Source organism: Zalophus californianus, chromosome 11 (genome assembly GCF_009762305.2).
Source record: "Zalophus californianus isolate mZalCal1 chromosome 11, mZalCal1.pri.v2, whole genome shotgun sequence".
Lineage (NCBI taxonomy): Eukaryota > Metazoa > Chordata > Mammalia > Carnivora > Otariidae > Zalophus > Zalophus californianus.
Window position 1 is genome coordinate 70,976,724 of NC_045605.1, and position 12,518 is coordinate 70,989,241.

The window sequence follows — 12,518 nt, forward strand, 5'->3', positions numbered from 1 at the left end:
AAATGCAAGTCAGGAGGAAGGAGAAGCTGAGAGCCACAGGATGAAAAAAGGTCCTTTAGGACAGACAAATACATGAGCCAGCAGCTGGAGAGCTCTCCTCTCCTTGAAGTTTCAGGCCCCGCATCCCCTCCTCAGGCACCATTCAATTACAGGAATCCTAAAGAGCCTTGTACTTAATGAATTCTCTGTACATTAACAAATGACTTCTGCCACAGCCAGCTTCCGAAACAGCGAACTAGGACTTACTTACATCTTTTATCAAATAATGGCACATGAGGAATGTTTTTCCATTTGGGTAACTAGTTCCTGACATCTCACAAGTTTCAAAAGGGGACAGAAGTTATTAGACGATCAGCTGAAACTAAAATCCGCTTTCTTGGTTTTTGTTCCCCCCCACTTTTCCTATGAATACTACACGTAAAGAATGCATAAGGAGCAGCCAACCCCCGTGTGGCTGGGAAATGAATGATGCTAGTCCAGTACAGAAGAAGCCAGGCCTGCTGCGAGTTCTTTAGAACCATTTGTCCACCTTGTCAGATGTTCAAGCAGCTGCCAAGTCACCCCAGCTGAGGGCCCTTTCTGCCTGCACTCATTTCAGCCACTGTAGAAAATTCACATCTTCCACCGAAATGTATGTTCAACAACAGTCATGACTATGACCTGAGGATGGACTTGACCCTTTATTCTGATCTGTGAATTCCTTGACTTTCATTGTTTAATGTTACAACTTCAACATTTTCTTAATGGATCGGGTGGTACATAAATGAACTCAGCGTCTCACAGTGAGACCCTGATACCTTTTGCATCATTTATTTTCTTTTCTTTTGAACAAGTAAAAATATCTGACTCTAACATTAATAACTTTGAGTGGGAGTTACCTTATGTGAATTAAAAATGGTTATGTCAGGACATCCCTTCAGAATTTAAAAGATATTTCCCTGTGCTGTATCAAGAATCACACAGTATATCAATTTTTATTTCCCATTTCTCAAGTCTGGTATGCATACTGTTTAACTTCTTAAATTCTAAGTATAGACATAATTCACAAAAGCTGGGCAAATGCTTGACTTACAGGAGATGGCTTACACAAGATTTATATGAACAACTTTATTTTAAACAAGAAGGACTTTTGCATTTTGTGCTGCTACATCATGTAACTTCATCTGTGTTTTTTTTTTAAGCTATAAAATAAATTGGAAAGGTTCATTTCCCGTCCCTCTAACTTTGCAAGCACTATTGATCTAATAGGAAAGCCCATATTGGTGTGAAAGGTGAGAATTTGACCCTGTTTTCCAGAATAAAATGCCGTGCTCCCTTTTAGACAATCTCCAGTCAGCCCTGTCTAATTCTTGGCCAACTACTTCTGAGTGCCAGATAAACCTTTCTCTCCTCTCACTGACAATTGAAACAGCTCTCATTTGGCAGCCAGAGAAAACTGTTGCTCTTTCTTTTCCTTTAGATTATCATGGTCATAATAGATTTAAATGCAGCGACACTGATTACCCTATATTCACATCACTGATTCGTGGGTTCTAAATATGCATGTATATAGATACAAACATAAACACAGATACAAAATATATATATACATATATTGCACACACACATATATATATATGTTTCTCTATAAGGTACTCTGAAATGATACCTGGTATACAACAACAATAACGATAATGATGGTGATAGATACTGTGTGTTGAGCACTTACTAGATAGAGGCTTTATATGATGATCTCTAATCTCATAACTGGTAAGGTATTCCATCTTTTAGGAATTAAGAAATGCAGACTCAGAGACATTAAGAAACTTGTCTCAGAGCTAGTAAGTAGCAAAACAGATCACTGAGCTAATTAGTAGTAGAACTGGAATTTAAATCTGGATTTATTTAACCAATATCTGTGCTAGTTCTATAAAATTTTAAATTACATACACTCTGAAATAATGCATCTTATTCTCTATACCGTCACTTATATGTACAAACCTAACTTAAAGGTGTATTCAGGTTCATACATTCCACAAGTACATCAAAATGTAGTCAATTTTGTAAAGAGTTTTTTGAAAAAACACAGGTTGATTTCCTGGGTCATTTTGTTTAAGTAGCAACTGAGAATTTATTTTCTGAAAGTTTTTGTATTATTATGAAATGCTGTGCTTCATTTTTATTTTTCCTTCTCCCAAAGGAAAAAAATATTCTGATCTCAACACATTCCTATTTTGCCAGTATACCTCTATATAAATAAAAATCAAGTTATTAGAACAATTAACTAAATTTATTTAAGTTGTTTAAACCATGATCCATCATAAGCTTTCTAGCTTTTAAGTAAAATAGCTGTGACTAAAGTCAAAAGTATATTTCAGTTGCTAAAGAATTACTTGTTTAAGCTATGCCCAACCCTCTGTTTATCTAGATCTAGATCTAGATTTAGATCTAGATCTAGATATACATATAGATACATAGATGTTAGATAGGTAAATAGATATAGTCCAAACAACTTAGAGTTCACATTTAATAATTTAGTCTGCATTACACTGTATAAAGCAGTATTTCTCAATCTTGATTGTCCACTAGTATCATCTAGAGTTTCTAACTATCTTCGACTAGGACTGTACCCCAGACCAATTAAATCAGAATCTCTGGGATGGAACCCAGGCATCGGTATTTTTAAAAGCCTTCCAAGTGTTCACAAGGTACAACCAAGATTGAGAACCACTGGCATCAAATGCTGTCACTCACTGCTCACTTTTGTCAGCTGGAGAAGGTAGTTGTAAAGAAAAGTATTAACATTAAAGGTGAGTGACCCTCAATATAAAGACATATCACTTTAAAGCCCCCAGAAAGTAAAATAATTAACTATCTAATAAGTTTATATTAAATACCAAAGAGTCACTCAGCCATGAATACATTTCATACTACACTATAGGAAGATCCCAATTATGTTCTTTTTATCTCTTTCCTTGGGGGTATATACCCATAGTTGTAGTAGTTCTGGGATATAAACTGATTCTAATGGCAAATCTTCAATTTTTTTCTGTTTAAGGACAAAGGGAATGTAATGAGATTTTAGATGTTAAGGTGTTATTTTCCACATTTTACAAACTAGGAAACTAAAGAGCACTAAGATTTATTCAAGTCACAAAAAGGGCAAATTGAGACACAACCTAGAATGTTGGAAAGAGCACTAGACTAGGAGTCATGAAAGTTGGGTCCCACTCATAGCTCAGACAATATTTAGCTTTCTAAGCTTGGACAAGTCTGGAGTTTCGGTTTCCTTCTGTAAAGTACAGGATTTGGACTGGAGAAAAAGATCCAAAGAAATTTCAAAGAAAAACAACACTGGGGATATATATAATGATAGATGCTCCAAAGCTTGCTTCAAACATTTTAATAATGAAGTTATTATTGTATTATTTATATATATATATTTGGGAATGTCTTATTTTACCAAATAAACTACTGGAAAACAAAGTATATGCCATCTATTATCACCTTTACTGCATAAAAAGAAAAGGCATTTTAATTCCAAAGGAGGTACAAAAAAAACCCCATAATGTCAGGGTTATTTTTAAATATAGCTTAATGATAAACTCACAACATTGTTGTCCACCAGTAGCCACCTGCCCTCTCCCCCACCCCGCCCCCATGAGCAAATGAGAAGCATGAGGACCTCTACATGATGTTTTGAATTTAATCTTCTATTAAAGTGGAAGTAGGGTGAAGGGGGACCATTTAATATCTCTTAGTGTAGTACTTTTTCTGAGGCTTCCCAAAATTTATCACTAAAGACTACCTTCATAATTTTTGCCATACCCAAGTATGCAACTATTATTTGCTTAAGGTTTTTATTTAAATTGACTTTTTTTTTTTGCTTAAATACATTTATTTCAAAAGGAAACTTTATAGCACTACTTCAAATAGAAAGCTCAAATCTCTTGTTACAAGTACAAGATAACCAGGTAAGTACAAAAATCAGTTTTATTTTATTTTATTTCATTTTATTTGTAGCTAAATGCTATTGCCTCCAAAGACTCTGAGACTAAGATGCTCTCTCGCACTCTCTCTCTGTCTTTCCTACAGAGAGAGATTAGCACATCCTAGGAAGGTATTAAAGACTAACACTAAACTGAGCCCTCAACGTAATCAAAGAGATCAAGAAAAAAATAGAAGAGAGCCGCCTTTTCCCCATGGGATTGATTCAGTGTTACGTAATGATAATGTCACATGCTGGCAGCACCTGGGTCATCTGCCCATGCTGCTCCCTACCCTCCTGCCTCTGAAGAGGTCATGTACTCTCCCTTTTTCATTAATCCCAGGAAGAAGCAAAGATTCGGTTTCCCGGAATTTTTAGTATCAGTAGTCTGAGAAAGAGCTGGGGAGTAGAGTCAGAGATAAATATAAGCAGGTAAAGTAGAGAAGGGAGGGTCACCTAGAGGTGGGGAGAGAAACTGAAGCCCAGGGCCTGGAAAGCATTGAGATTCAGGTTCTGGTCTGGGGAGAGATCTCTGCCATAGGACCACATTTAGAAAACATGTAGCAAGCTGATTAATAACTCCATGTAGTAAGTAACTCATAGGATCTGGGCAAGTATCACTTCTTATTTTTAGATCCACTCCAACTTTAACAGTCTAGCATGGCCAAATCGGAATTTCTAATCCACAGAGAATTTATATTTTTAGCTGGGAAGGCCCTTGCTATTCATGAATTTATAGCAGCTTTACCTATTCTTTATAATTCAGAGACTTCATTATTAAAATGTTTGAAGCAAGCTATGGAGCATCTATCATTACTTAAAAAGTTAATTAGATTACATAAAAGAAATAATTAGATTTGCATTTTTATCTTGGTTTTAAACTTCCAAAGAAGATCACAACAGCCTGCCTGTGGGCAATTAAAAACAGCATACAGTGGAGAAATAGAGAAGACAGGGTCTGTTTTTCCTGGCTAATTCATGATTGAAGATAGAATTACAAAATATTTTAAGGGCTTGCTGAAGCTGGGGGCTAATCCCAGACTTCTAAGCTTTGTTTATAACTCTCATTTCATTGCAAGAGAGTATTAGATCCACGTACAGTGCCAATAGTGGTATCAGATTACATCCAGCGGGTTTATTTAGTCCTGTTCAGAGGCTGTTGGACAGAGATTCATTACCTGATCAATAACACAAAAAAGAACTATTGGCTAGAGCCAAAACAGGAGCACTGTAATTGCTTTTTGTTTATCAATGCTAAATACAATTAACAGAGATACAACGTAAGACAGAGGGACTCCATGAGACTGGAGAGCTCCTGACTTTCATCAGGCTCGTGTCAGCTTCTGCAGCCATCTCCAAAAGACAATAAATGCCAAGGTCCAGCTCTTAAAATTAGAGGTTACTTAGATACTTAATGATGAAGCATATCCTCAAATATATATCTAGTATTATTATCCTAGCAAAAAATTAATTAACCAGGTCATACAGGCCATGAAGGCTAATGTACAAAGTAATTATTTCTGATCTTTAGACAACTACTTCACATAAAAAGGTAGTCCTTATTCTGCTCAGCAGATACCTGAAATGCCTATAGTTAATCATACTTAAGGAAACAAAAGACAAGGTTTATCTCCTTCAAAGATGAGAGTACATCTCAAATTATTCTGTGTAATGGTTTAAGAACAATCACCTCCTCTCTTATAATATTAACATCTCTCCTGGTTAGCAGACAGGAAGAAGAAGAACACCTACCGAACGGTGCTCTATCCCATGACAGACACACAGAGACACACAAAATATATGAAAAGCACACAGGAATATATCATAGTCAAAACAGGAAATACTGTGTATGAAAAATACTCTCAAGACAGAGTGAGGCTTCACTGAGGAGAAACACACTTGTAAATAAGCAGCCTGTATTACAGCATTTAAAATAGAAAGCTTTCAGATGAGACAAAGAGTATGTGGAAAGCAGCAGCAAGGGCATTTAGTTCAGGCCTTCCACAGATGGAGTTTGCCATCTAATGCATGCATTAAATGATGAGGAAAGGGCAATGAATATTGTACATTCATCATAAGGATTAAAAGTCATAAAGATTAACAAAAAGCTAAGAATTTCAAGTTTCACAATTATACTAAAAAAGGCATGTGTGGATGAATTCACTAAATCGTCGGCTCTGGCCCAGGAAGCCAAATGCCCAAATAATCCCCCAACTAGCCAGTCCATTGTTAGGAGAGTACTGTGGTTCCATCAGTGATATGAGGAGAGGCCACGGCCTATATAGCACACGATATAAGCCCCTTGAAAATCTCTAAGATTGGGGCTTGAAGAGAAGTGAATAAGGAGATAACACTGTTCATGTCTGGAAAAGCAAGTTTCTCACCGAGATATCTTCATGAGCTCAATTCTCTTCCAAACATTACGTTTTAGCAACAAAATGCCATCATTAAATGTGTTCCTAATAACGCGCTATTGAAACCAAAGAATGTGGTATGTCGCGTCCATGAAGACTATCTTCTCTAGATTCAAGAACCATGACATGGTCAGCTGAGGTTGGATAAATAAATTTATGGATGGACCAAGAAAGCAGGATTTATAAAGTATTTTCTCCTTTGCTTAGACTAGCCTTCCATTTAGTAGTTGATTAAAACACTGTACATATACTTTGATATGCCCAATGGATTAAAAGTGAATTTTGTTGACTGGTCAACATAACTTATAAATAAAATGCTTCCAAAGACTGGCTAATATACTCGATGCAACAGTGGAACAAGGAAGATGACATTACCGAAGCAATTATCTGTCTTTTGGAATTAAAGCACGAGAACCAACATTCCCAATTCCAAGGACCCACGTTCCAGCATCTATTATTTTGGCTTTCCATAGACTTGATGAAAACTGTGCTATTTCTGTCCTGGAAATATCAAAAATGTCTAACTTTTTCTGGGCTCTATATCGGGGGAATTACTTAATCTGAAACAAATTAGAGGAATCACCATTTTCCCCAAAGCACAAACAGAGGGATTTGAATTCACTAAGCAAACAGCCTCCTAAAAGATCTGTTAGTATTAAAGCATTTTAATAATCATTTAAAGTTATTACCCTGATTTTTTAATGGCAAAAATTGACTCATCAAAAATATAAAAACATTGGTTCACAAAAATCATCTTACTTTCTAAACACAGCTTACATGGTATCTCTTTCAAAATGTAGTTAGAATTTGTTAAGGCAAAATTATGTCAAAAATTATATTTAAAGAAGAAAAATATATAAGTGAAAGGGTTTTTAACTAAACATTTATGTTCTGTATGAGTTCACATAAAAGAAGCATGGGACTTTTACAATACTGTCTTCATGCCTTTTCTGATCTCTAAAGAAAAATCCTGCTTTTTTCATTTTTTGTAAACCATTCAGGTTTTCATTTGTTTCGGTTATAATAGGCCCAGATGTGTTGGTGTGTGGTTATTACAAGAGGTTAGACACTCTTTCCCTTTCTTTCTATTACAGCTTACAAATTCCAAAACAACAAGACAGATTCACAAGTCAGCATTCTGAACTAGAAGTAGAGAGCAGTCTTGAATGTAACCACCTGATATTGATGATCCATAGCCAATTGCCATGGCTTAATCTTGCTGACCATGTTAGCTAACAGGTTCTAGGACTCAAGCTTTAAAAAGAAAGAAGGTCAAACTTGGCTCAAATTGCCTCTGTATACATTTGCTTTAAGAAGAAGGTTTTGTACTCACCTTATTTTACTCTTCTGGTTTGTTCTCAAAAGGGAGAATGTTTCTTTCATGATAGAAAAGTGTTGGAGGCATCTCTTAAATCTCATATTTTGCTCAAAAACTATACTAAAATTAGCCCAACAATAATCTCTTCTAAATTTAATCATGACTATAGCTTGTCAAAAACCATATTTGAAAATACAGCTAACCCATTCCCTTTCTAAAAAAAAATAATAATAACTAAAAGTCTGAATATCAAATACCTGCTTCATAAGTGTCAGAGATGAGTATGTTTTGTGTAAGGAGTGTTTCTCAGTATTTGAAAAAATTTTTGAATGGTCTATACTGATAAGTACTGACAAGATATGAAGTAATGCAGTAGCTCAGGACAGAATGAACTATAAATACAGGTTATTGTTTCCTGTTATTTTTTAAAATATGAATCTTATTACAAAGATTCCTATATTTCTAAAATGAATGCAACTCTGACACTTTGAATCTCTCTGATTTTATAATTTGTACAGTTGAGATCAAGTGCTGATTAGCTTCAATTTTTAAAAATTTAAACAATAAGAAATAGCCACACTTTTAAAAGCAATTAAACTTCTATTAGAAAGCTTGAAAAAACAGTTTTCCTATATTCTCAAATTGAACATTCTGATGAATAATATTTTAACATCATATTCCATAGTTTCTTGAAAAAAAGGCATCAATTTCACATAGTAAAGTTATAACCATAAAATCATATGCAATCAGTAAATACTAATAATATTTCATAAAAATGCTCTGAACTGATTTGGTTGCTATTCATCTGACACCCTCAGTACCACAAAGCAAACATCAATTAAGACAGCCACTTCATACAAACAACAGTGGACTAAGAAGTGAAATACATTGAAAATAAATAAAGAAGTAAATAATAAAGATGTAGTAAAAACCTTAACAATAAGTAACTGATAAATCAGGGAACATCTCAGGAAACTTCTTCCATTCCTGCTTTACAAATAGGAGAAAGAGAGAGAACTAAATGATGAGGTTGTTTAACACCTACTGAGTTCTTAGAGAGGAATCTCGAGAAAAATGTAGGAAACCACAGGCTAAAAATCTTGACCTTAGCAGTAGGAGACACACTGAAAATTCTAATAAGGGCAGAACCAAGGAACACCTGGACAGTTGTTTAATTAAGGATCTCAGCATGAGTCATAAAAGAGATATCAGGAGGAGAAATTATTCCACGATTTAATTGTAAAAGCTGACTGTCAAAAATGCCAGAGACATTCCATCTCCCCTGTATTTAGACTCTTTACTTTGAAACATACATCCTTGCGTAGGGAAGATGGAATCAGAATGAACTGAACAACAACAACGAAGCCACTGGCGAAAACCTCTGAGTGAAGATAACTGGACAAAATGCCAGACGAGGTACAGGGACTTCCTCAGACACCAAGGTGGTACTTTAAAAGGAACACCAAGCATGATTAACAAATGAAGCAAGGCTCCACGTTAAAATCACTGGCTTTCACCAATGAAAGAGCAGACGAGTAAACTAGGACTTTATGCAAATGGTTTTTTAAAAAAGACAGGAAGGTGTAATAGTAAACGCAAGCAAAGGAATACTATAATTCACATATACCGCCCCCCCTAGGCTGCAACACAGATTGCAGAGGATAGAAAACATCCACAGCAACCAAGAGAACGCTCAGAGGCCATGGCGGGGAGACAGAAATCTGGGATGAGGATTCCTCAGGATTCATCACCAGACAACCAGGTCTGTATTCTAAGGTTTTCTAGAAGTCACATATCCATGTTCCTTTTCAAAAATGGATGCCACTTCCCTTACCTATCTCAGATAGCTGTTAGTTACATCAACCATCAGGTGTCTAAAGGAACATCAGCAATCAGAATTCCTTCCCAGGCCACTGTAATCGTGATCTATGTACCGTGTTGTTACACTGCCACAACAAAGAAGGGATTTTTAAAATTGTGTCACAATTATTCAGGAACAAGTGTTTCTTCCTTTCCGGACTATAAGCTCCTTAAAGACACATAATTATTCATTGATCTTTCTATTCCCCTCAGCACCCAGCAGAAATGCAGTGAATATTTGTTAAAGACCAAATTAATCATTATCAATCTTTTCCCAGCTTGTAAGACTCTTCTCATAACTGACCCAATCAGACAGTCCTGATAAGCAAATAAGCGTCAGCTTCTCCCTGTGATACCATCAGGTGGTAGAATACAAAGCAGAAAGTGGTATGTGGCAATAAAAACAGCACGCGTGTGCTACCTTTGAGACCATTTGGGTTTCTACTGGGTGAGTGCTGGGTGAATGGCAAAAGGAGAAAGAGATAAGGTTTATTCTGTGTATGCTTCACATCCAAATGCTTAGACCACCGCGTCATGGTCAATGTTTCCTACATCCACGTATACAACTGTATACAACATCCTTGAGGAACAACCCTGTCGGTGCTGTTGACAAGAGACGGGGGCACATTTGCAGCATTTTAAATTCCATTTGCAAGGAGGAAAGTCTCTAAGTACAATCAGCCGAGAGTAATAAAACACACTGACCTGGATCTGTTGCTGCAGGAGATTAATTTTGTGCTGCTGCTGCAGAAGTTGCTGCTGCTGTCTTGCAATCTATCGGAAACAAAGTTTCATTAAGTTCAAATGAAATGCTTGCACCTTTGCCATTACCCAGGTAGCTCTCACGGAATGACAAGAATGCTTTATTGCACTTCTGCGTGAAAGAGTTCCTATAAAATGAGAGAGGCAGACTTGGTAAGTTGGAGAAAATGAAAAATTTCAAACAGGTGCCACCTCTCTGCTTACCAACTAAATCTTTCTCTATAGGTGAACAGTACCCCTTGTATGACACTTGTGAGCAGTTCATCCATATCTGCACTGGTCATCTAGAAAGAATGGGAATGTCGAAATCTGATCTTTGGAGAATAAAGACAGGAAAATTCTGGCTACATTTTTTGCAAGAGCTTAATTTGGATATAAAAAGTACAATCTGTAAGCAAAGCCGGGAAAGAACTTTCTATTACTTGTGGTCTACTTTGGGGAAACCTTTTCTGAAGGAAAGATTTCCAGAACTGATAAAACTTACAAATATGTCAAGGGAGTGCCAAAAAAGCAGCAAAAAGTCAGAAATCTTTTTGGTTGTTGTTGTGGATGTCACAGGTACAAAGTACTTTTTAAAAACAAAATTTAATATTTATCCTTTTGAGGGTAATGTGTTAATTTTAAAGTTCAGGATCCAAATACAAGTTTTACATTCCCTTCCTTCGTCCAACAGTCAGATTCAACATGTGAACACACCATCTGGTCTATAAAAAGAAATATTAACCACTCAATGCAAGCCCTATTGAGGACTGAATCTGCCCCTCAGAAGAGCAAAGAACTTCTTCAGCATAATGTTATTTACTATAAAACATGAGTTAGGCATCAGGCTGCCTCTCGCCTCAAAAGCTAGAGCCCCGGGAGATGCCCATTATGAGAACACACTCACTGCCCACATAGGAAGCCAGATGGAAAAGTGGCCAGAGACTACTTAGAAGAACTTGGTTTAGTAGTGCCCTACAGGCAAGAGTTACGGGTTTTTTCCTTCCTATTTCTTCTACTTCCAAAAGCCTATATTCTAGAATCTTGGAAGTGGAAATGAATGTGGATCAGCCCCCTGCTGTGTATTTCTTGAGTCTTTTTGATGCTTCAGCCTAGAGCAGAGGGAAACACCCAAATCACATTTCACTCAGCCCAAGATAACAAAAAATAGCAGTCTACTCCCAAATGTTGCTTTTGTGGTTTCTGGTGATGACTGGCTCATACTGGAACTCATGATAAAGCTGCCCCTATCACAGGCTAGAATTTGAGAGATGGGACCACTCCTTCCCAAAGCTTCTTAAGCAAAATGGAAACAGTGTCTAATCAGATTGGAAAGGCCCGGTCTGCTTGTCACCATTCAAATCAGAAATGGACAACTCGGCAACTCTAGGTATAGATGCTGGATCCTCTGAATATTTATTTCCTCTTAGCAAACCAGTGAAACACTACTAGGCATCTAATATTGATGGTCCCTCCTAAATGATAAAGTGCTGCATAGAAATGCACCCAAAACACCACAGTGCAATTACTATCATCTAGACGTATGGGTTTGACACAGTGAAGTATGGTACATAAGCACCATGTGGCTCAAATTCTGAATTTTATTTGCCAATCGGTTGAGCTACATGCTCGCTTCATTGAGCATGACAACCTAGTTTTAAGTGTCATTTAATTTTCATTTTGAAATATAATTACAAAGTGTTCACTGTAAGATATCACTCGTCTGCAAATGTGTCAAGATTAATTTGTGCTAGCTTATTCACAAGTGTCAATAGTTAATTACTGTGTCATCTCTGGATGGCTAAATGACATTCTAACTTCTGATTTTTTACAGTGTTCCTTTATGTTATTTTCCATTAGGGGCTGAGTCCATATTCCTACATGTGGGCAAATATTCAAGCATATAAAATACCAGACGTCACAACTCATTAAAATCAACAGAGCATATATTGCTCTATATACCCCTATAAAATACATTTAACTGAAAAGATAATTCCAGTAATAATGTCAGATTCCTAAAAACTGCACATTAATTTGGGTCCATCTGATCTAAAGCATCAGGGATTACTCTACAGGATCATTGTTGTTAGATTAATGTACTCTTATGAGACAGGAAAAACCTTTGGGAAAGTGATTTATTTTTTAAAAGATACACATTTAAACTTTGCTATCCTTTCTTCTTTCTCACATCTAAATCAATGAAATCAAATTCTTAGAG

At 36.4% G+C, this 12,518-nt stretch overlaps 1 protein-coding gene across 16 annotated transcripts in view; it reads right to left on the bottom strand.

Moving 5' to 3' along the window:
• Positions 1-12,518, bottom strand: part of SOX6 (SRY-box transcription factor 6) — a 652,457-nt gene that overhangs the window by 184,881 nt on the left and 455,058 nt on the right. For all 16 annotated transcript variants that reach the window (XM_027580197.2, XM_027580203.2, XM_027580196.2 and 13 more), the window contains one exon: positions 10,265-10,333. In XM_027580197.2, coding sequence (XP_027435998.2) covers positions 10,265-10,333 — 69 coding nt within the window. The remainder of the gene's footprint in view (positions 1-10,264; positions 10,334-12,518) is intronic.